The 24807-nt window shown below is 47.3% G+C and overlaps 2 protein-coding genes across 6 annotated transcripts in view; one reads left to right on the forward strand and one right to left on the reverse strand.

Moving 5' to 3' along the window:
• WASHC1 (WASH complex subunit 1) overlaps window positions 1-24807 on the forward strand; it is a 66643-nt gene that overhangs the window by 38927 nt on the left and 2909 nt on the right. For 3 of the 5 annotated variants that reach the window (XM_080971629.1, XM_080971625.1, XM_080971628.1), the window contains exons 3-11: window positions 4332-4443; window positions 6596-6742; window positions 9805-9941; window positions 11783-11918; window positions 12715-12919; window positions 13888-14034; window positions 14789-14947; window positions 15709-15777; window positions 17598-18372. In XM_080971629.1, the coding sequence (XP_080827755.1) occupies window positions 4332-4443; window positions 6596-6742; window positions 9805-9941; window positions 11783-11918; window positions 12715-12919; window positions 13888-14034; window positions 14789-14947; window positions 15709-15777; window positions 17598-17749 (1264 nt within the window). In that variant the 3' untranslated portion in view covers window positions 17750-18372. Of the gene's footprint in view, window positions 1-4331; window positions 4444-6595; window positions 6743-9804; window positions 9942-11782; window positions 11919-12714; window positions 12920-13887; window positions 14035-14788; window positions 14948-15708; window positions 15778-17597; window positions 18373-20334; window positions 21121-24807 lie in introns of those variants that run through there. The other 2 variants (XM_080971626.1, XM_080971627.1) reach the window with 2 other exon arrangements.
• The window catches only part of DDX11 (DEAD/H-box helicase 11), a 28172-nt gene continuing 23144 nt past the window's right edge, over window positions 19780-24807 (reverse strand). Inside the window, exons 19-24 of the mRNA XM_080971993.1 lie at window positions 24049-24117; window positions 23783-23883; window positions 22952-23036; window positions 21774-21849; window positions 21157-21311; window positions 19780-19933 (exon numbers count right to left, since the gene is read on the reverse strand). Of these exons, the coding sequence (XP_080828119.1) occupies window positions 19886-19933; window positions 21157-21311; window positions 21774-21849; window positions 22952-23036; window positions 23783-23883; window positions 24049-24117 (534 nt within the window). The 3' untranslated portion in view covers window positions 19780-19885. The remainder of the gene's footprint in view (window positions 19934-21156; window positions 21312-21773; window positions 21850-22951; window positions 23037-23782; window positions 23884-24048; window positions 24118-24807) is intronic.

Below are 24807 nucleotides of genomic sequence, written 5' to 3' on the forward strand. Positions count from 1 at the left end.
TTCAGCACCCAAGGCTGGCAGCTGTACAGACCACCTTTCCCTTCGCCTGCCCCCCCCCTCTTTTACTGCTCTATCCTATACATATGCAGTAGGTCTTAGGGGGACAGTCATTTAATACTTGAGCTGTTTTATCCTCTTGTGCTGTTCATTTCTCATTTCGTTCTGTAATGTTCTTTCTCCTTGACTGATCATTTACTTTTCTACTTGAGACATGAAATTGGAGTTGCTTGGTATTCTGGGAAGGTCTACTTCGCAGCTTTCCTTGACGTTTCTGGTGCTCAGCTGTAATTGCCTAACCTCCTCCCATTCTTTCGGGGGCCCTCTCTTTATTGGAGTGAGTTATTGTTAGTCAATTTGTGCCTGCCTAGGACCCAGCTACTGATTACAAATGACCCTTCGATGACTTATCTGCCTCAGGCAGTTAGTGCCGGCTGGTCTCTTGTTTATCGAACAGTTTGGCACATATTAATTGCGAACACTGACCTTCATTTCTGAGCCATCCCTAGCCCTGTATTGCCCTGTGAATCCAAGACCTTATAAACCACACTGGAGTTCACTCTCTTTAACTCCTAATATGGCCTCTCTATCTTATTCAGGCCCCTCTTCCATCACTGCATGCATCAAATCCAGGGGCAACAGCTGCTACCAGAGCATTGGTGCCTTATCCCATCAGACAAAAGGCACTGCATAGTTGTGAAGATCACCGATGAACAAAGTTATGCTCTCACTTATGCATTAAGAGTATGGATTGACAAAGTTGCCGCAAAGCATGGAGATTCTGGAAATGCACTGGTCATCTGTATACAGGTTAGAATAGGGAGCTTATGAAGAGGCCAAACAGACAAATCCAGTGTCCATTTAAGTCCAAGGGTAGCCAATGTTTTGCCCTGCAGATGTTGTAAATTAACTTCTATCAGCTCCAGACAGGATGGTCAATGGATACATCCTGAGAGATGTAGTCCATATCAACCGTAGGCCACCATGTTGACTACCCTGATCAAGCCTTAGCATCCTGATTTCAACAGTGGCTAACTGGGTGATTCTGAAGGACCAGCTAACAAGGGCATGACAGCAACAAGGGCATGCCCTGCTATTTACCTGCTGGTATTCAGCGGTCCATGGAAGCTGAACATGGATAATTTTTCAAAGTCTTAACACCAAGGTTGCTGGTTCGATCCCCATATGGAACAGCTGCATATCCCTGCATTGTAGGGAGTTGGACTAGATGATCCTCAAGCTCCCTTCCAACTTTATGATTGTATAAGGAGCTCAGGGTGGCATACACTTTTGTCTTCCTGTTCCATATTTTGCCTTCATAGCAACTCTTAGGCCGGGACTGGGGAACCTGTTGGGACTCCCAGCTCCCGTCAGCCTCAGCTAACATAGCGGTCAGGGATGATGGGAGCTGTAGTCCAACAACATCTAGAGAACCTCACATTCCCTATCCTTGCATTTGACTGTGAGATGGTGACTGACCTGAAGTCATCCAGTGAGCTTCATGGCTGAGTAGGGATTTGGACCCAGGTCTCCCCAGTCTTAGGTTGATACTCTAATAATCAAACCAGGGACGAGGAATCTTTTCTTGTTAAAGGTTGCATTCCCTCAGGGTTAAATTGAAAGGGGACCAGAGCCGAGCATGGGGGGTGGGGAGCCCTCCTTCCTTCCTTCCTTCCTTCCTTCCTTCCTTCCTTCCTTCCCCACCCAGTGGGCTACCTGGGGAGGGTGAGATCACTCTCTTGCCAAAGATCTGGACAGATTCCTTGCAGAGCAATGGCTTCACAATTGGAGGCAGTAATGCTTCTGAATACCCGTTGCTGGAAACCACAGGAGGGAAATGTGCTCTTGTGCTCGGGTCTTGTTTGTGGGTTTCCCCTGGTTTGCTGCTGCCTGCTGTTTACCATTCTGCTACAGAGTCCTGGCCATCTGAGACCCTTATCGGTGCTCCCCCCATCACCACACTATCTCTGTCCTTCTGCCTTGAACAGATTTATATTCTAGTGCTTTTGCAATTCAGAGAAAAGGGGCAGATGTTGGTTTGTTTGAACTGTAGGTTGGACTCACACCTTTATCTGCCTCTTAAAGAAAGGACCTCTGCCGCTCTCTGTTTCTAAACATGTCCTTAAGACTCACCTGAAAGGAATCCTTGATTTTTCATAGCAGAACTTCAGGCTGTACTTAGAGAGGAGACATAACACGGCATTCCAGCTGGTTAAGTCAAGGAAGCCCTAAATATAGTATAAGGTGAATATAAAATGCATTGCGGATCACAGCCCAACTACAATTGGGGTGCATGCAGATGACTGTTTGCCAAGTAATTTTTGCCATCCTGTTACACTGTGGTTGTGATTCCCTGTAACCACTTGGGAAGTAAGTCATCTTCATCTGCATTGGCTTGCAACTTGGGAAGGAAACCTTGGCAAGCGTCTGTATCTGATTAGAAATTTAAGGAGCAGGAAGAGGATGGCAATACCAGTGACCAGCTTACCAAGTGGTCACATGCATGATGTGGTGACTTCTCAATTATTAAAATGTTCTCTGTCTTCATCCTTAATTCCTGTTTGAACCCCATGGAGCTTCAGTTAGTCACAACTCATTGCCCTGGTGCTCTGAGTGTTGACTTGCTTCCTTTGTGGATTGAGAACCCTTGCAACAATATCAGTATCATGTGGGAAGAGGACAGAAAGGAGGAATAATAGAATCACAGAGTAGTAGAGTTGTAAGGAATCCTGGGGGTCATTTAGTCCAACCCCCTGCAATGAAGAAATCCTGCAATTCAGGAATCTATTGCCCAACACAGGGCTTGAACCTGCAACCCTGAGACTATGAGTCTCATTGCTCTACCAATTGAGCTACCCCAGGAGTTAAAATGTGAAAGGCTTAAAGGCATGTGCTTTGCATATTTAAGATCCCAGGTTTAGTCCTTTGGGTTTTGAGTTTAGGGATCTTAAGATATCAGACCCGAAGGCCACAGAGAGCCTATTCCATTCAGAGTAGATAGAACTTGGGTGGGCGGGCTGCTAGTCTGACTTGGAATTGGAATAAGGCACATATTCATTTGAAAATGAAAAGGTAAAATGATGCTGGCATGCTCAGCTGTGCAGTTTTTTTCCTTTTCATGTGGAAGTTATTGGAGGTGCCATTGTTCTTCTTGTTGTTTCAATATTTTATGAAATATTACAAATACTCAATGACAGTAAATAGCAGGGAAAGTTCCAAACTATGGTTGAAATAAATAAAAAATTCTTGTTCATAGTCACACCTCTAAGTATAGAGCCTACTCTAGGATGCAGTGCAGAAGTAACAGTGTGTATCCCTCAGTTTCTTGGTTTTATTTTTAGGTTCTCTACAGATGTGTTGTGAATTTGCTGCCCTAGCAAGGCTGCAGTAACAATCACTTTGTACACCTCCCTTAGTCAGCAACAATTGGATTATTGACTTGGGGATCTTATATGCAGTTTGAGCACTTGTATGTGCCTCGGGCGGAGATTTTGCTGGCACTGGTGAAAAGCTCGGAAGGATTAAATTTGGGTGGGAGGGGTAGGTTTCTTAATGGGGGGAGGGAGTAAAGGCAGGTGCAAAATGAAGCAATGTTAGTTATTTGGCCTGCCCACTACATTGCCACTCCAGCAGAGCTGGATTCTAATATTTTCCCATCAAAACAAAACCAAGCACTGTCAGACCCTCAACCCTGTCGCTTGCTCAATCCTTCTGTCATCTAACACAAGCAAAGTGTTCGCCTGGTCACTCAGCACTGCCAAATCTTGGAGGTGGTTTATAGAGGACAGTGTAAACAACCACATTGAGATCCAAGAAAGCTAAAATGTTTGGCAGACGCAAACTGACGGTAGCACATGGATGGGGAACCTCAGGCCTAGGACTCCAATACGGCCCTCCAGCCCTCTCTGTGTGACCCTTGGAACTCTCTGCAGGCCACATCCTTCACTAGCCCAATTTCACACTCAAAGGGCCTTTGCCCAGCCAGAATGTGTGCCTGAACTCTGATAACGCCTCTTGTTTTTCCAGACATAGGTTAAAGAGGGGTGTGTGAATGTGTGTATAAAGGTAAAATTTGCATTAGTTGGTCTGCCCACTTTTGTCTCTGACCTCACCCACCACCGGCATGTGGCCCTCCAAAGGCTGCCCAGAAAGGAATGCGGCCCTCAGCCTGTAGAATGTTCCCCGCCCCTGCTGCAGACAAATGCAGAAATTAGCAAGAATAGCTGGTTTCAGAGGCCACAGGAAAAGTCGGAAAAGTGTAGGTGACTGAGCAGTTAAGTGGTTTGTTGGCTTAACAGTTGAGTATTTTGTCTGAACCTTTGATTCTTTCTTAGGATTTCCCAGCAAGTGGAGGCTAGCCGGACACAGCTGCGGGCTATTGATGAGAGAGTCACTCTTGCTCAAGCCAAAATCGAGAAGATAAAGGGCAGCAAGAAAGCTATCAAGGTACCGCATGCTTGCTGTGGCTACTCTTCTGAAATCCCTCACACTGGTTTGACTAAAGGGCCCAACTTATTAAATATGGGAATCTGGTGTTGGTGGATTCTTGCAGTTGCCCAGTCCAGATTTCGCCCCCTGCTCTTGGCCTCTGTACTGGAAGAAATGTTTTCCCTGACCTGATGGTCCAAATACATTCCCCGTGCAAGGAAAGCCAATGTGATGCCCTCCAAATATTGGTGGACCTCAGCTCTCGTCATCCCTGACCATCGCCCTTGCCAGTTGAGGCTGCTGGGAGTTGGGGCCCTATATGTAACACCAGTGTCCCCTTTATGGACTTTAATTATCCTTTGATTTGGGTCGGAGGAAGAGGAAGTCTTCACTGGCAGAAAAATGCAGGGCATTACAACCACAAATTCGAGGTGTTTGGAATTTCTCAGAGCTCTTATGCTAAAGCACTGCACAGCTCTAAGCTCATCTGCAGCAAGCCTCTCTTCTCGTTTTGGAGGAGTGGGGGTGGAATTCTATTGCCTTTAATCTCCCCAATTCAGTTTCTCCTATTCAATCCTAGAGCATTACTGAGCCCAAAGGATGTTCCTCAATAGATCCCCCTGCTTTCCAATATTCCAAAGTCCTCTTCTCTTTTATTATTTCAGCCGCATTTCTCCCCCTCCCCCAGTGCATAAAGTGCCTTGCAGTATTTCTATCTTTCTTTCATTGGCAAATGGCTGAGTTTGAGCGTTAGAAGTCAGAGATGAGGGCTCGCCCACAGTCCCTGGGGAACTGTTAGCTGAGACAGGGCTTAAACTGATTTCCCCCGTCTGGAATCACATTGACCCACAAGGGGTCTCGCTAGTGACATTGCAAGTGCTCCATTCTCATATTATGCCTATGATTTTGAGTCCACTAAGTGCATTGTTGTAAAGGGTTCTCCTGGGAGGGTGCCCTTAGACAACCCCACCTACTCAGGAGTTGGAAGAGGGATGCTGAATGGCCAGGATAAAAACCAACCCTGCCAGGTAGTACCTGCTGCCACTTGTTAGTCCCCCAGCCTGAGCCAGGGGAAACTCAGGCTCTTTCTGGACATCCAGAAAGCATAAAACCCACTGCCAATAAAAGACAACTAAGAAAAGGCTAAGGACACGGGTGGCGCTGTGGTCTAAACCACTGAGCCTCTTGGGCTTGCCAATCAGAAGGTCAGCAGTTTGAATCCCCGCGACGGGGTGAGCTCCCGTTGCTCGGTCCCTGCTCCTGCCAACCTAGCAGTTCGAAAGCACATCCAAGTGCAAGTAGATAAATAGGTACCGCTCTGGCGGGAAGGTAAATGGCGTTTCCGTGCGCTGCTCTGGTTCTCCAAAAGCGGCTTAGTCATGCTGGCCACATGACCCAGAAGCTGTGCGTCAGCTAATAAAGTGAGATGAGCGCCGCAACCCCAGAGTCGTTCGCGACTGGACCTAATGGTCAGGGGTCCCTTTACCCTTTATCTTTAAGAAAAGGCTAACGGTTCAAAAATGCATTCAGGAATTCGAGTGCAGAGGAGGAAATAACAAAGCCAGCTTCTCTCACCCTAATACCAACCATTAAAGTCATGGGCCCCATTGAGGCAGCAGGCTACACCCAGGCCTGCATAGAGGTTGCAATTCACAACCCTTCTTTGAGCCAGGGCCATCAGACCAAAGTTGGAGACCATTTTAATAGAGAAGGGTAGATTTTGCTTAGCCAATCAGGGTCTTGGGGCATCTCATCTTGAGGCTGTACGTTCAGGTTGACCATGCAGCTGCTCAGTTGATTCCTGCGCATAGTGACCTTGGCCCACAGGTGGCAAGATGAACTAATTAATGGAGCTTTTCCCCCTCAGTGGAGACTGTACTCTAATTCTCAGTAAAAAGCCATTTTAAAATGAGTCAAAAAGGGGGAGTGATTTCTTTGCAAGTATATTTCATATCTCAGAGTGCCTCAGCATGACTTGTAGGTTTATTGCACTGGTAAGGAATTGAAAGCTAGGAATTGAAAGCACCCAAATGCCGTTCATGAGTCCTAACTTTGCATTAACAGACTGATCCCATATGTGCTCACTTTCCATCGCCACATTGAATGTGGCCAGGCAACATGCCCTTTTCCTGTTTGGGTTCTATTTCTCCCTTTGCGTTTGTCCTCCCAGGTGTTCTCCAGTTCCAAATACCCTGCTCCCGAGCGGCTGCAAGAGTACTCCTCTATTTTTGCCGGTGCTGAGGACCTGGATGCACAGAAACGACCAAGGCGCAAGATTCAGAGCAAGCACAGAGTATTAGATGAGAAAACTCTGCAGGTAAGGCAGACAGCTTGGCAGCATCCTGTATCTGCAGGGATGGGACTCCTCTTGGGTTTGGATTTTGAATGGCTGGGATGTGTGGATGAAAGCCTTAATTGGGGCGGCAGGAATAGCATTAGGAGAACCCTAGGGAATCAGAAGTATGGCAGAGAACCGGGGGGTTCTCTACCCCTGTTGCTGTATCAGGGTACCAAATCAGGGTGGCAAGTGTGTGTGCGTGCATGCGCCTGCATGCGTCCGTGTCCCCTACTGATTGTGTCACCCAGAGGTGGGGGACAAACTGCTTTCTGAGTTGTTTGGGGCCCACACGGACAGGCTGAGGAAGAAGAGAGGAAAGAAGCTCTCAGTTCCCTTGGTAATTGTCTACTTCTCCCAGGCTCTGGTCTGGAGGTTTTCAAACTCTTATGCCTAGGAAGTTCTTTGGAAAGTTCTTAAGGTGTTCTCCATAACGTGAGCTTCCTGTTCACAAGGAGCTCCATTTCAGAGTGTTGTGCCCTCGCTAGAACATTGGAGCTACTGAACAAACCTGGAGTATTTTTCCTTTTAGCAAGTAAGTTTTATAATGCAACTGGCAGTTCCTCCGGCTCTTAGGATTCCCTCTGGGATTCCCTTGTTGGCTGCGGAGAATCAGCCAGTTAAGTACCCAAGAGTGGCAAGCAATATAGCTCACCAATCATTTTACAGATCTTATTTTAGCCAGGGAAACGTTCTTATCCTCAAGAGGAGTGCCAGCATGTGATGCTGCCTTCCTCGGACGTGGCTAACATGCAGTTCTGGGACCTGGAACAGATGGGAAAACTCTTCTTCTTTTTTTTCCCAGACCAGAGATCAACTATAAACTGCTTCTGGGCGCACTCTTTCCTTCCTCCTTCCTAGAGAACCCAAAAATAAAGCTGCCTTTGAATTATTCAGCGCCTTAAACTTTCCTGCAGTTTAATGGAAGCAGAGTCTGTCACAGTAAAAAGTGACATGAATATTTCAGACTGGGCTCGGAAGTCATGGGAAGTGTGCGGAGAGCTTGTTAGCCCACCCAAAGGCAGGGCTGCTCCCAGCTGCTCCCCTCTGGCCCTCGCTAGTCAGCTGGAGTCTGCCAGTGACATTTTTCAAAGGGAGGCTGATAAAATATGCTGTGTGCTTCTCTCTAAAGAACACATAGCAGGCGTATCTGGAAGCATGTAGCTAGTCCTCACAAAGATAGCCATTAAACTCTCACATATTTTCATGAAACGAACGAAAACAACACTCCCCACCACTGAGTTAAGAGTATCAGTTAGCAGATGGCGGGGAAAGATCTCTGCCAAGAATTTTAGTGAGCCACTGCTGCTTTGGGCTGGGTGGGCAATCTAGTCTGTTTCGCTTCCCATGTGCAAGGCTCCAGTTTAAAAATCCGGAAAGTACGAGTTGGGAAGACCTCTGTAGAGCTAGCACTGCAGTGGAGTATAATTCTCCATTTGATATTTGAATACCTGCTGAACCCATCACACCTATGCTGTAGCGGGGAGGCAAGAGCGAAGCTACACCGTCATGAGAGATGCGAAGCGAGACCCATCAGACAGAGTGGCAGGCATGCAGTGCTAATTGAAATTTATCAAAGGGAGGCTTTTGCAACCACTCGCTGCTCCAGGACTAAGCGAGGACAGGGAATGCTGCTAGCAAAGGCATCAGCACTCTGTGGTGCTTAAAAATTAAATGTTGATGCATGAATATTAATGCTCAGAGGGAAGGTTTTATTTCTGAAGTTTATTGACCCCTTCCCCAATAACAGTTCGTCCTTTCCTTTTACCTTGGAACATGTTAAGATGTTCATTTCTCAGTGTATTTCAGTTTATCTACAGAGTCTCTCTCTCTCTCTCTTACTCAAAAGTGTGTGTGTATGTGTACCATATATCATAGCTCATAGAGTTAGAAGAGACCCCGAGGGTCATCTAGTCCAACCAAATCCAATTTGAAACCATATGGAGCCCTGCTTAGCTTTTTGCAAATGCACTAGCAGTTTTATTGCTGCACTACTAGGTATATATGTGTACACACACACACACAAAGAGAGAGAGAGAGTTTTATTGAGGAGATATAGCTACATTTCCAATAAAGCAGTACCATAAAACAGAAATACAACATAAAAACAAGTTCAATGGCATTATGAAAACGGATGAAGCAGGAATTCAGTAGTAACAGGGCCCAGTCTTATGGGTCTCACAGAGCCTGGGCAAAAAGGTATGTCTTTACAAGACATCTGAAGCACCTGATTTGTGCTGCTCAACGTACAGCAAAGGGAAGAGCATTCCACAGTGCAGGAGCAATGGTGGGAAAATGAATATTTTGAGGGTCACCACCCTGTGATACTCTGAAGGCTGCAGTGCCATGGGCAAAATTCCCCAAATGTTCTGAGCTGTCTAACAGATTTATGCAGGGGCAAACCGTCTTTTGGGTTTCCAGGTCACAGTCTTCCATGCTGGTCACAAGACCCTGACCTACTCATGCCTTTAACCAACCAAACCCCCTATATCTTTAACCTCCCCCCACCTCCAAATCACCCATTTGGCTTTGGGAAGAGAGCAGGGGAGGCTACTGCAGAGTCAAAGAAGACATGTCAGGCAGCATTTGGAATAGGCGAGGTGGTGAACTCGGATAGGAGGACAGGGAGGCCAGCTTGCGTGTCTTGATTTTTTTACCTGTGAAGTGTTAGAGGAAACGTCTTCTTCCTTTCTTCCATCTAAGTACTTGGCTGTAATCATTCCTATGCATTTGTGGGAGGGGGGAATGCAGTGCTATATTTGGAGGACAGAGTTGCAGTGGGTGGGTGAAAACCTGACCTCCAACCTTGGCAGGGGCTGCACAGGGGGTTCCCTGAGCTGGAGTCTCTTTCAAAGGCAACCCCAGAGTGCACAGGGAAGGAGCAATACTGTTTGACCCACCCACCCCTCTCAACCCAACAGAAAGTGTGGCAAGCAGTGCAATGCGCTTGAGAGACAGAGATGGCACCCCATTTCCTGGGAAATGGGCAAAGAACCCGCCGCCTCGTCTACGTTGTTGACAGCTGCATTGCTTCTGTTTTGCAGGAGAAACTGAAGTACTTCCCAGTTTGTGTCACTGCAAAAGTCCATCAGGAAGACGATGCAGAAGAAGGTCTCGGGAGCCTCCCTGGGAATATTAGTTCTCTGAGTTCTCTGCTGCTCTTCAATACCACAGAGAACCTGTAAGTGTTGCCTGCTAATTGATGCTTTTTGCTAGTCCCAAGTGGACTGAAATACCTGCTGTGAAGGACGGTGACACCCTCCTGCAGCCCCAACCCAATACGGTAGCTCACTACCAACAGATGAACCTCCCCTGCTTTTTTCTTTTCTTGCCACGACTCACTCACGGCAAGGGATGAAGGATTCTCACGGCCTTACAGTGGTCTTCTTGGGAGTCAGGAGACTGCCAGCCAAATTCAAAGTCTCCTGCCTGGTCCCTTTGGCCTGTCACCCCTTCTGATCTCCCACACACGTTAAACCAGTAGCGTACCTTTTTTAGCTGAAATAGTCCAAGCAACATGAGGGACAGTCAACACCTGAGTGTGCCCAGTAAGCAGTACAGCCCAGAAATCCAATTAAGCAGTTTATTTAAGAGGTGCATTTTTAAAAAGTGGAGAGAAGCGGGAGAAACAGAGAGTGTGCACAATCCAAAGGATAATAAAACACTGAACTGGACTAATTCATTCTAAACTAGGCAAACAAACCCAGCACACTGTAATATCTGAAGCTGGCAGCCCCTGCAGCTGGTTGCAGGACTGTTGGCAGCATTTTATTTGTAAGGGCTCTTAGCCTGGATGGGCTCCTGATTGACATGTGACTCCAGGGTAGCCAATCAGAGAGGCTACACAGAGCCAGGAAGGTGCAGATGACACCTTTCTGGAAATTAAGAGATTGGGCAGCTTCAGTGTTGATTCCTGCCCAAGTGGTCCAGCTTTCCTTGTAGACGGCCAGCTTCTCAGGAGGAGCTGTGACTTTTCTAATGGACATAGTGGAGGACTGGAGAGTGTGGCTGTCTTAAAGGAAACAGGCTAGGGCAAGGCAGAGCTGCATCACACCTGCTGAACTTGTTTTATTTCTGAAGCAGCCATACCTGAGAATCCCTCTTAGCCCTGTTTCTCCCTGTGAAACCCACCCATCTGAAGCCTGGTTTTCTTCCCAGCCTTTTCCTATTATGCGGATTCTCCTCCCTCCTTCCCACCCACCATCTACTTGTTCCCTCCCCCCCCCCTTTTTTTTCTTTAGCACCAGCTGTGTGTGCATTCGAAAGAGGTGTTGTTCTTGGGGCAGTGGATTTGCCCTGGACAACAGTATAAAAAGTAAGAAATGAAGGGGGAGGGGGGAGGTTTGAGCAGGAGAGAAGAAATGTCAACAGGTTGATAGATGTGTCCCTGCTCTTTCAAGTTCCCCTTTATGGTACCCTCACATCTCAGTTCCTGCTCTATGCCTGTGGAAGAATACTTCCCTTTGACTTGGGCCCTAGCTGGTGCAATTTTATGCAGTTTTGTGGCCCAGTGAATTAAATGTGAGCAGGATTTTAGATGTTTGTCTCTGCTGCGGCTTCCTTGGGCAAGGCAGAATCTTTTAACCTTGGTTTTTCATCAGCAAAATGGGAACAATGATGATCTGACTAGAGAGCATGAACAAAATTAAGGTTGTTAAGGAAGTGAAGATACAGATATATTTCAAATTTTCCTCTGACTTGGGAGTTGCTGTTGTCTGCCTCTTCAAGGTTACTGTTCTTAAATTTCTTTTTTCAATTTTTCAAATAATTTTCCTACAGTAAATCGGAGGTAGAACTGCTGCTGTCTGTTGTGTTGCTTTGAGGGTGATCTGTGCAGGTTCAGGCTTGTGGCACCATTTCTTGGCTCTCTGTGGAGTCTGCAAGAAGGTGAAATCCTGATAATTGGAGCAGGAACTAATTTTCATTTTAGTCTGGTCCCACATTCCTGGCTGTGTGAGTCTGCTGTGCTCTGGTTGAGATGGACTAATGTGATTCCCCCCCCCCTTCCTTCTTTGTGGCCAGTTACAAGAAGTATGTTTTCCTTGATCCTCTGGCTGGAGCGGTAACCAAGACCCATGTGGCTCTGGCGACAGAGACAGAAGAGAAGCTCTTCGATGCCCCGCTCTCCATCACCAAGAGAGGACAGCTGGATCAGCAGGTGAGACATTCTGGGGTGTGAGGTTGAGGAGCCAGGGAAGGTTTAGGTTTCTTAAATGTGTGTGTTGCTTCCCACTCTGAATGTCCCAAAGCAATTTATAACCACAGTAGAATAATACTGAAGTGATTAAATCACACAAACATTATTAAAAACAGATTTAACAGTACTGTTGTTATCACTGATGCTGCCCAGGAATGCAAAAATGCATTTGCCTGATGCTGAAATGACCAGGTTGGTGCCAGGCAGAGCTTTCTGGGGAAAGCATGCCATAAGTTGCAGGAGGCTGCTGGAGAGACATCCCATTCTGTCATGACTCTCCACACCTCCCTCAGATGTGGCATGAAGAGAAGGACCTCAGAGGACTTATCTCGGGGTCTGGGGAGGTTCACAGAGGGGAAGGTGGTATTTTTTGGTGCAGGTAAAGAGATTCCAAATTGCCCTTCTTCCCAGGGCTGGGATCTAAGTGTTGGGGATGAGGGTGCCCTCTGAAAGAGATCTGTTGCCTCCCCACACCTTTCTGAGAGGCCTGTTGTTAGCTCTTAACTACCTCACATTTGATTTCAGAGAAAGAAGGGTCACCATGAGCTTGCCAAGAAACTGGCAAGGGCCAGTAGCATGTACATTAAAAAAAGAAACACCAGTTTATCATACCATGACATATTTTTCCAGGTTCTGAGAAGAGGGAGGCTCTGGTTGCAGTTTCTCCCCATGTTCCTCCTGGTTGTCCTGCTTGGGTGTGTGTGTGTGTCTTGCTGTTAACCACAACTAATAGTCTCACTTTTTGTGTATATTCCAGGTGGCTGAAAATTACTTCTACGTGCCCGATCTAGGGCAGGTGCCCGAGATAGATGTGCCTTCCTATCTGCCTGACCTGCCTGGCATCGCTGCTGACCTCATGTACAGTGCTGACCTTGGGCCTGGCATTGCGCCTTCTGCTCCTGGTCCCGTTGTACTGGATCTCCCCACCTTCAGCACCGAGACTGCAGAGCCCTTCCAGCAAGGTATTCCGCCTCCTTTTTTGCCATTAACCAGCCAAGATGGCTATACTCTGCCTCCAGTCACGGGCAGCAATGCTTCTGAATGCTGCTGGAAACCGCAAGAGGGGGAAATTCTCTAGTGCTGGGGTCCTGCTTGCAGGTTTCCCACAGGTATCTAGCTGGGAATGGCCATTGGCTGATCCAGTAGGCTCTTCTTGCCTTAAGTAGAATCCTATGCAAGTTCTGCTAACTTTCTACATTATTCGTTGTCTGTTGCTGAAGGGTAGGTGGAAGGAAAGGGAGAGCATACCGATGTTAGCTCTTTTACACACAAGCGGCGTGTCCGAAAGGACTGTCTCCGTGTGCTTTCTTACTATGTCATCTGAACGCAGGGGACTGAATAGGGCTGCCGGGTTTGCAGACTGCCAACTCATTTTAAGTAGAAAGTGATGACCCTTGATCTCTGCTCCTGATGTAAAGAATTAGACCCAGAACACCCTTGATTTAGTTTTAATGGTTCTGGTGAACATTGGGCAATAGTGATTTGGGGCTGACTTGTATGGTGGTCCTGTTTCTTAGGAGGTTTGGGGTTGTGACAGTGTCTGATTTGGTTGCAGAAGGGTCAGACCATTTCCTTCTGTGAGTTATTACTATTGCATTCCACCCAGCCCATCTGTGTGATAATTGTGTTTTTTCTTGAAACATGGGGGTACAACTAATTGCTGTCCTAAAGGCCCGCAGAACTGAAAACTTGGGAGCATCCAGGACAGGGTTGGGAAACTTGTGGTGCTCCAGATGTTGACTCCCTTCTATTGACTCCAGCTAGCATGGCCAATGGTCAGGAGCAATAGGAGCTGTAGTTCAGTAAGAGCTAAAGGGCCACAGCTTCAGCACCCTCCGTCTAGGGGGCAGGACTAGTGTTGCGGGAAGAGGGATCGCGTTTGCACTCCCCTTTCATTTTGTTAATCTTTCTTCCGTTGTCCCTCTTTCAGATCTTCAGGAGGGTGCACTGCCACCACCGCCTCCTCCCCCACCTCCACCCCCACCCCCAGCGAGTGCCCCACCTCCCCCACCCCCTCCTCAGGCCCCACCTCTGTCCAAGTCTGAAGTGAGCAAAGAGAGCAGTGCCGCATCGTCAGGTAAGGCTGGCACTCTTCTGGGTTATTTGGAAGATTTAATTGTAATGCAACTGTATAGCCCTTTCCCGTGTTCATGAATCTGCACAATCTAATTGTAATTCTTACAACAGGGGTGGCTAACCTGCAGCCCTGCAGGTGGAAGGGTGGGGAGCCTGCAGCCCACAGGATATTGCTAGAGCTCGACTCCCATCATCTCTGACCATTGAGCCATGCTGGCTGTGGTTGATGGGAGTTGGAGCCTAGCAACATCTGGTGGGCCACAGGTTTCACACTCCTGCTCATTGCTATCCCCCATATGACACGTTTGGGGTGCAGAGGGAGTGGGGAGGAGCTGAGGCTGACAGTGACCTGCCTAAGTCCGCTCAGCAAGTTCAGGGCTGGGGTGAGAGTTCGACCGAGGACTTACTGGTTTGCAGCTCAGTCTCTCTAGCCACTACACCCAGCATTTGCTAATTTTGTAATTAGCTTGACCTCTCTTTTGAAGGAGATTTTCTCAAACTTGGTCCCTCCCCTGGGATTTGCACCTAGAGAGCAGGGGGACCTTGAGGGAGGGAGTGGAGTGGTTTAACATACGATGCTCAGAAAGCCACAACACAAGAACTCCAAGCTCCCAGGGCAAAAACAGGAGAGCTCTTTAGCAAGGCATCTTGTCGCATCCTTTTGGACTGGCCCCAAAGCCAATTCAGGCATGCAGTCCCTGCTGGGGACCACATTGCAGGTATTTTGAAGAGCCCATTTCTCTCCCTCTCTGCAGCTGCTGTTCAGGGGGCGCCAAAGGAGGTTGTGAACCCGTCGAGCGGCCGGGCCACTCTGCTGGAGTCCATCCGCCAGGCTGGCGGCATTGGGAAGGCCAACCTCCGCAGCGTCAAAGAGCGGAAGCTGGAAAAGAAGAAGCAGAAGGAGCAAGAACAAGGTGCTGGCTGCTCTCCCCGTTCTGTTTCCCCCACCAGTCAGAACCAATGGGTTGTGTCAAATGGGATCAAACATGGCAGAGCCTAAGGTGCCCCCTCCAGCAGACTCGGCCCTGTATTTACTGACCACATTTAACCTCCAACTGCAAGACTACACTACTGCATTTCCTCAGGAATGACTTGGCTGCTGGTTAGAAAGTTTATTATGGGAAGCATTCTCATACTGAGAACCAAGGAGGCAGGTTAGAGGAAGTGGCCTCTTAAAAACGTGGCTTAGCCTTTTTCGAAGCCCTCTTCACTCTCTGCTTGGCTACATCACAGCCTTGCATTTTCTTAGGCTTGGTTCAAATAAGCTGTGTGGCACTAATAGGGCCCATTTGGTCTGGTAGGGCAGGTGGCAGGGAGACAAGCACAAGGGAGTTTGAGTCAACTAATGCTAGGTTTTGTCCCCTTCTGCCCAGCCATGAGAGCTAGAACCTTGTTGCTTTTTAAAAGGAAAGCGCTGGACTCGGTTTCTGTGCTCCTTTGGCACTGCAACACACTCATAGCCCTGCCCATGTATTGTATACCAATATTGCTATCGACTTTCAGAGTGGTGCAGGTAGAGCAATCCCACCAGGTTTCCCATTGTCTTTTTAAAAATGAAGTCTGTCAAGTACTATATATATATATATATATATATTTGCCAACAGACTTCCGCTACTTTCTGCATTCCTTTATCGTCTGTCTGATTTTGTATTTGTGGTTTTGTTTCCCCCCCCAGTGAGAGCCACAGGGCAGGGTGGAGACCTCATGTCAGATCTCTTCAACAAACTGGTCCTCCGGCGCAAAGGTATGTTAAGATGCATCAAGCTGTTCCCTCTCCAGGTTTCTAGCAAGGCAAAAGTTAGGGAGCCTCCTGACAGCAGGAAGTATGGCTTTTTTCTTGCAGTTGATCAAGAGGTTCAGAGCCAAGTTACACATTATGCAGATTTAGATTCCCCCAGCACTTTTTTCAAACCTTCAGAATCAGTTCTGTGTGAGAGATTCCCCATGGGGGGGGGGGAGTCAGGTGCACTCCACGTCCCAGGCCATTGTGGGAAATGCTGGACTAGTTGGGACTTTTGCACCCTCCTGCCAGCAGGGAGGGTCTCATGCTGACTAGCAGAATTACCTGCTGCTCTGCAAGTTCTGTCAACTGGGTGGCTTGCTGTTAAGAGGTATTTTTTGCCCCCGTCAAAATGAATTTGGATTCTCCAAGTGTTCCAAACTAATCAGTCACTCAGATAATGTCAAGAGGTTTCTCGAGTGTTGGATATGAACACTCAGATATCCCAGCTAAGCTGCTCTTCTTGCCCTCTGCTGCTTGTTAACTCTTCCTCCTTCCCCAGGGTTTTTAGGCCCTTTTGGGTGGGGGAAAGGGGCAGGGAGGGCATAGCAGCAGGGGTGGCAAGGGGCAAGCCCATCTTGAGTGGAGCAGTGCTCAATGGATGGCTCCCTTTCGCTTAAATTGGGGCTGACCTGTTCAAACCAGATGCACCCAGCCCTACTATGAATATTCACACCGTCTCTAGGTTTCATCTGTACTAGAAAAGTATTAATGTCACTCCCAAAAGATTGGCAGGGTTTGCCAAATCAAGCACAGCTAGAAGACTTCTGTAGTGGGTGCACTGCAGCAGCAGGACTCTTCTCTCGCCCCTCCACCACGGCGATTCAGTTTGCTCCCAGATCTGTTACATCTGGAGCAAAATCTGGAGCCCCCTACCAAGTGAAACAGGCTCCAACTGTGTTTCTTAATGTGAAACTCACTGCAACAGTCTGAAAATCCATGTGCAGCAAAATAGCACGGAAGATGCAACTCCGGATTGCTTTTTGCTGACTTGGCTGTGAGGGCTGTAGATAAGAAGAGCCTGCTGGATCAGGCCAATGGCCCATCTAGTCCAGCATCCTGCTCTCAGTGGCCAACCAGATGCCTCTAGGAAAGCAACAAACAGAACACGAGTGCAAGAGCTCCAGAGAGCTCTTCCCATGGTTTCCAGCGACTGGTATGCGGACAAATTACTGCCTCCACAGTGACAGCCCTCCTCCTCCTCCATGAATTTGTCCAAAATCCTCTTTTAAAGCTTTTACCTGTCCTAAGTTATTCCAACATGCAGCCTTGTTGGATGTCCACAAGTTCTAGTGTTAGATAAAGAGAGAGAGAAAATCTTCTGTATCTACTTTCTCCATGCCCTGTATAATACTTTTCTCTAAAGTCCCAGTATGCTGCAGGCTGGAGTTCTTGAGTTCCTGAGAAGGAAACATGAGCAGTGGCAAGACAAAACACTTGCTACAGAATTAGGTCCAGGCCTGACCATGGTGTTCTCTGAGGACTATGAGGCATTCTCCTCCCATTAAGCCCGCAATGAGGAATTTCTCTCTCCCATCACCCCTGAGAACTGGCTATGCTGGCTGGGACAGGGGGCAGCTATAGTGCAAAAGCAGCTTGGGGGGCCAAAGGTTCTCTGTCCCTGCCTTAAGCCTTCCTTTCCTGGGACTGGCACTGGATTCGACAGAAAGCTTTCCGGTTCACCCTGCTTCTGTTTGCTGAGCCTAGCTTGCTTCCCTTGCCCTCTAGCTCACCGGCTGCCACTGGCTTCATGCAGCGTGTGCTTTCCTTTCCTCCCAATGCAGGCATCTCCGGCAAAGGGCCTGCAGCTGGAGGAGACAGCAACACCCCCAACGTGCCAGCAGGCGCCTTTGGCCGCATCTCTGATACAATCCCCCCTCTGCCGCCACCCCAGCAGCCAGCTGGTGAAGAGGATGAAGATGACTGGGAGTCCTAGATCTGCTCTCGGGGCTTTGTCGTGAGTTCACTTCCATGCTGTTACCTGGGATGGCTGCTGGGCTGCAGAAAGCACTTCAGTAAGAGAGAGGCAACCTCTGGTCAGGGACACACTGGTCTCATCGAGAGATCTGATGCTTGTCTTTCCCCTTTCCCCGTTCTGGCTTGTTTCTAACTCTTGCCAAGTATGCTTATTGATGGACAGCTGCCATCTCAAGTTGCCCTCTCTGCAGGACCTGCTGCTCATGCTCAGAAGACCAAAGTCAGGTTAGTTTCTCTACTTCTGAGAAGAGCTGCCCCTGCAATGGGATGGGATGCATGAAAGAGCATCATCAAGGCCGTTCTGGTCAGCAAAAAAACATTTCCCTCCTTGGTCTGAGGCCTGCAGGGGGGAGTGATATGGGCTTTGAAGGGTGCCTAAGGACTGGGAGAGGTTTTTTATTTTCTCTCTCAGCCCACTTTTCTATGTAGCTGGCTGTGCAAGGAAGCAGCACCCTGACCTGTCAATGTAATAGAGTACTGATTTTTTAAAAGTCAAATGCAAGTTAACTGCTGATTTGTTTTCTGCTATGTATCTTCAGTGCAGAATGTAAAAGACAGAATTAAAATTAAATTACCCAGGAAGACAGGGTAATGCCACTTTTTTCACAGCCGGTGCCACTAAGCTTTTTGGGAATACTACACATACACCTTGCCCCATTTGAATGGCCACAGGAGAAGCTTAATTACACTAGTATTAAAAAACTCATTCTCCAGTTCTCTCTTCTCTGCCCCCAAACAATAGATCATCATATACAGGAGGTAAATCTACCTCTCCCCTTTCTCCTTACCCTCTATTATCTGTGGACGAAAGATTACATTTGCTTATGGTCACATTAGGTTAAGGCAGTGGAAGCTCTTTCTAGTTGCTCTGGGGAGCACTTAACGGCTGGATGCATCTTTAACAGGGACGTATAATTGGCCGGGAGTTCTTAGCTATCAAATGGCTATGTATATTATGGTCTCCCATTTATATAATACTTGGGGAACTGTAAAAGGTGGGTCCCACTTTTAATGCATGGAGGGCTGTAAGGAGCAAGTGGTTTAATGAAGCCTTCCGTTCTTTAGTTCTTGCATGCATGCAAGATCTGTGCCTTCTTTCCTGAGGCTTTAAAAGGGATCACACTCTCTTCCTTCTCTCCCCCTAAACACAGCTTGTCTTCTTCCCTGGATGGACCAGTAACTACTTCACCAGTCCTGTGGCTGTTGCTCTGACAACAGGAACTTTTTTGCTTAAAGTTCAGATAAGCAAGCTGAAAGCTTAGCACTCCCTTTGCTGAAAGGATTTATTCAGTTTAAACTTCTCATCAGCCTGGCTTACAGCTTCAAAAGCTGAAGTGACCCAGTCAGTGTCCTCCTGACACACGTTTGCTCTCTTTCACTTTGTAGTTGGTCACATTCAAGCAGAGGGGAAGGGGAAAGAAGCTTTGGCTTCTCTCGCTTTAAAGCATATTTAAAACAGACCTCTACAATTCTCCAAAATCTCTGCTTGGGTTTTCTCTCCCTCCCATCTAAGCCAGTTCTAAAAAAACCCCAAAACACGATTTTTCCATGGACTTGTCTGAGATCCAGGCATAGCTGTCAACTTTTCTCTTTCCTTGCGAGGAACCCTATTTGGAATAAGGGAATTTCCCTTAAAAAAAGGAAAATGTTGACAGCTATGGATCCAGGACAAAGTGCATCAGTTCCACTAATGAAAATCCCTGCAATGTCCGGGAAAATACAGACTTTTGGCAGCCCTTATCTATAGAGATGACAAGAGAGAGAGGGGCCCAGAACCACCACTGGTACAAATATGCAAGGGGGGGGGGGACTAATGAACAAGGGATACATCACAAGGGATACAGCTGCTCACTTACCCTCAGGAACAGAGCAACTCTTGTCTAGCACAAATAGAAGAGGACCCCTCTCCTCCCACAGGGTTTCTGTAACCTGAACTCATAGTGCAACATGCCTAAAGGCTTGGCAACACAAAACTCCTTGAGCATGAGGTTTGAAAGAATGCTTTAGCTATTGAGAAATTCAAAAACAATATTGACATAAACAAACACTGAAGGCACTTCACACAGAGGGGATGAGGCAGCTGCAAGCATTTCCGTTATCTGAAGGGTAAAGACTCACAACTTGATCTCTTCTCCACATGAAACTGCAGAACAGAAAATGGAAATTACATCAGGCGTGGAACCACCAGAAGCACAATCCCAACAGCCGAGCCATGAGCAGGCGTTAAGCACCTGCTGGAACTGGGGAGGGGGGAGGCAGAACTAACTAGTTCCAAGTTGTGCCCCCACCATTTCTCCCGCAGAGTTCTACAATGCCAACATTGAGGCGATTACAGGAGGAAGCTGCTAGGCAGGGCCACCCCCATGGACTGGATGCAGAGAGGTGACAGCCTAGGGGGAATGGAAAAACTCGGGGGGGGGGGGCTTTTCCCAAGCCTTTTTTTGGTTTTTCCCCTCAAAAAAATTGAAGGGAAAAAAGGATTATGAAATACACCAGGTGTTAATATATTTAGTCTCCTAAAATGATTTCTGAAACTCTTAACAGGAAGACTTCTTCGTAAAACTATGTACAGTATCATTACAAAACCCGTACACCGAGGACAAGCAAGCACCAAGTTGTATACTCTCAAATGTAAGTGCAAGATGTATTTTCTGCCTCTTGGAGGGCACTGCCATTGTCACAAGAGAAGGCTTCAGTGCCTTCTTTGTGGCCCTCTCATTGGCACAGCCAGTACATATTTCTGCCCTCTTAACTAGGCCTCAAAGAACTTGGAGTGGGAGAAAGAACTGAGCAACGTTAATATTGTTGCCATCCAATTCATGCTGCTGCAAATCCGCTGGACCAAAAATTCAAAAGACAAAAACGTAAGCGATGGTAACATCACTTCTGCATTTGACTGGACAACAAGGCCAAGGAATGCAGCCTGGAATTCTGCCAAGTGCATCCCTCCTGCAACATGGTGGGCAAGAGCTTTGCTCAATACAGCCTCCAACTCCTCTTGCTTTCTTACACACTTCTTCCATTTTCTGCAGCATGTGGGGAGGGAGAACCTGGCCTATGCTTGGAAATACCCCAAATCAAGAAATAAGATGACATGAAAAAAACTGGAGGAAAAAGTATTTCCCCCCTTTCAATAGCTTCGAAATTTCCATAAATTTTATGTCTAACTAGATTTAAGAAAGAAGGCAGGCATGTGATGATGTTGGTGAGCTGGTGTTCCACACATCCTCATAAACCAACCTCCATTGCAGGCCATGGTAAGAACCAATGCCAAGATTCTCATTCCATGGAGTGTGTGTGTGTGTGTGTGTGTGTGTGTGTGTGTGTGTGTTGTGGGAATAAGCAGAGCCTAGTATTGTGACTTACCTTTCTTAGTGCTGCAAAGGCTGGCCCAAAGACAGGTTTGGTCTGAGTCCTGCTCTTGATCCACTGAGGTAGTTTGTTGAAAATAGCTGGGCGGGCATACCTGTGATCTAAGAGCACAATGCTGGCAAAGTCCTTTTGATGGCGAATTGCTCTCCCTGTTAAGAGAAGCCACACACACAAATCACTCAGCTGTCAACTTATTACAGCAGGAGCAGCCAATGTGATGCACGAAGGCAACCTTACACATGTTCACAGAATTACTGTTCCCCCCCCCCCCACCAACGTATGAGATAACCGCTGCATGAGAAAGAAAACTAGTTCCTCTTCTGGCTTACAAAAGCGTCCTTGCCCAGTTACTGCTATGGGGAGATTCTCTCTTACCATGAACAGCTAGGCATGTGGCTATTTACAAGGCTGGGTTAACGTAACGGATGGCAGCTTGAGGACTGCGCAAAATTATTGACAAGTTGGTACTTTTGTTCCTGTTGCTTTCACTGCTTGAGGTTCAGGCTACATGCATCAGAAATAGCTGCTTCTAAATTCTGCCAGCCCACAGGAAGCCACCATCACTGCTCTTTTGGAGAACATCAAAACCCACTTGCGAATTCTGCACTTACCTATTGACTGGTTGACTGCCTTCATGCACAAGTTCTCAATCAGAGTTCTGCCTGGTGCCTGGCCTGCAGTTTTTGGCTGGAGGAGGGAAACCAAGATGACAGAGATAGGTAACAATGAGCAAAGTATCCCCAGAGTCAAGAGCCTTCCTGACTACCCACCCTCAATGCAGCAGTTTCAGAGGGCAGCACCAGAGCAGGTATGAAAGCAGCAAGGACTTGAACTACATTTTGGCCTGCCAGTCAAGTCAGGTTGCATATCCAGTACTAGCTACAGCTGGGCTTGAAGAAAGAGTAAAAGGAGGAGTCAGTTTTCAAAGGTACGCATTATTTATCCTAAATAATGGGGAAACACCTGTCTAGGTGCTTAGCTTTCGAATAAGGTAATGACAAATGAATTTCAAAGCCTGAGATTCCATCTTGATTTGGGCCCTGCATAAGAAGCAAAAATAAGAGGTGTCCCAGGAACTGAGCATGGAAATGTGCTGCTTGAGGTACAAACACACATCCTGCCTGATTTACCAGAGAACAACCCCCCCCCCCAAGAACCCTTACATCATGAAAGCAACAGCACTATCTCATTCCCAAGCCAATAAACAGCCAGTGCTCTCCACGCACAGAGACATTAAGGGCAATTAATACAACATGCATGGCTCATGCACGACAAGCGAATCGTGTCACAGTATCAAGGAGCGATGAATCAGCCACCTAAGAGGAACTGTGCACAGTTTCCCCCTCACCTCAGATGTAATAAAGTTTTCAGCTGAGGCTGTCTTATGAGCTCCCTGTGAAGAAGCCCTAAGCGCTGTTCTGCCTGATGCTATGAGCCTCTGTTACCAGCCACTAATTGGATACTGCAGTAGTTAAATTCCATTACAAGGACCAAGCTGTTAACCTCATGTAAGAATGGGGAATAATTACAAGCCTCTCTCACTTAAGATGAATGAAGCGTGTGTGTCTGTGTTTAAGCACTTCGGGTTTCAAAGGAGCAACATTAACTTTCTAATTTGGGTGGCCAATGGGGGGGGGGGGAGGTGGTGGTGGGGAAATAGCTCTTTCCCAAGAACAGCAAAAAGGTACATGGCTATGAAAAGAGTTATCCATAATGCAAGCGTGTCCCTAAACTGCTCTGCCACATTGCAAAGCGGATCAAGCAAGAGTGGAAAGGGGTGGACAGTTACCATAGTCTTGTCAAGGTATGCCATTTTCTCTTGAAGTTCTGGAGACTTGATGTTGGGGTAAGGCATGCCCACCATGATCACACACCTAGGAATGGGGGGCGGGGGGGAGACAAGAGAGAAAGACAGACATCCACCCACCCACCAACCACAGGTATTTCGTTAGCTTTTGTAATAATACCACAATGCCCCTTTTAGCAGGAAAATGTCAAAGAGGCCATGTTTCATCCTAACACTGCATTAATAGGATTGTGGAGCAAGTACATTAGATGCAAGACAGTTTTCCTCCTCCTGGAATTATGCATAAGAGCTCAGGAAACTTTCAAATAAACTGAAACAGAATTCGGGCAACCATTTTTTGCCGTGGGGGTGTGGAGAAGGAGGTTTAATCTAGCGCAAGTTTGCTCCCTGTGGAAACCTGTGCCTCTAGTAGCACTTCTGGCTCAATTCAATTTCTGAGACCTATTTTAGTCCTCTAAGTAACAGTGGGGTAGGACGAGCCTTAAGAGGAAACGGCCGCATCTTGCTAAAGGCAAATCATCGCTTAAGGAAGTCCTTCCAACATCCAGAGGCTGCAAGTCTCCAGTCTATGCATTTAATGATTTTATTATTTATATGTCACCCATCCGACTAGGCTGCCCCGGCCGGTCTGGGAGGCTTCCAGCAAAAACAAAAAACAAACTACGGTAAAACATTTCCTTTGCCCCTCTACCTCACTGCCAAAATCAAAAACTTGAAACTACAAGAAAGTATTTCAGCTGCAGAACTGCACAGGGGAGAAAGGGTTAATGGGGGTGGGATTTCCACATCTCCTATCACAAGCCAGTCATTTACCTTCCCAGGTCATCAGAAAAATTGATTCCTTCGCTCATTTTCCCACCAACGACAGAGAACAGCAGCGCTCCTGTCATGGGGCCTCCTGACTGGCTGCAACGCTGCATAAAATAAAGCCCCGCCCCCAGGGGGTGGGTGGTTAAAGGCTGGGAAATGAGCCCACCTCTGGGCCAAAGTAGCAGAGTGGCCGTTTGGCTGAGCTGATACAAGAGCACTGCCTTTTCCCACTAAGTACCTTAGCAGCCTGCCAGCCCCATGGCTCTCACCTTGATGCACTTGGCATATTCCGCCAACACCTGCTCCACCTGGTTTGCTCGCTTTGGTTCCTGAAATATCTGTTTAAAAAATGCAGAAAACATCAGTTGATGGAGAGATGCTGAACTTACACAAAGCACATTATCATTATCAGTTTACAGTGGTACCTCAGGTTACATACGCTTCAGGTTACAGACTCCACTAACCCAGAAATAGTACCTCGGGTTAAGAACTTTGCTTCAGGATGAGAACAGAAATTGTGCATTAGCTAAAGTGGTGCTTCAGGTTAAGAACAGTTTCAGGTTAAGAACGGACCTCTGGAACGAATTAAGTACTTAACCCGAGGTACCACTGTAGTTGCATGTTGTCTTTCTGCACACAAAAATCATGCTGAAAGTTGCTTAATACAAGGAGATCAGCAATACATCACAGGATCAACCACTGCAAGAACAATTTCATAATAGCAAACAAACTTAACAGAATACAAAAACAAAAAACCCACCCCAGAATTTCAATTCAGTAAGTGCAGCAACATTACACCTCCAGGCAGTAGCAAAAACAACTCAACCTTGGTCCAAAATATTCCAGCAGCTGTTTCTAAATTCCCTACAGATTAGACAAGAATCAGGTGAATCTGACCAAATATGGAGGCCTCGGCTTCCCCACTGAGAATTAACTGCTCCTTTGGCACAACCAGTTCAGGCAGCATCATAGCAGGAAACATGGAGGAAGAAGACAAGAGACTTGGTACCGGAATAACCCTCTTCAGA

Source organism: Podarcis pityusensis (genome assembly GCF_964106645.2).
Source record: "Podarcis pityusensis genome assembly, chromosome: 10".
Classification (NCBI taxonomy): Eukaryota; Metazoa; Chordata; class Lepidosauria; order Squamata; family Lacertidae; genus Podarcis; species Podarcis pityusensis.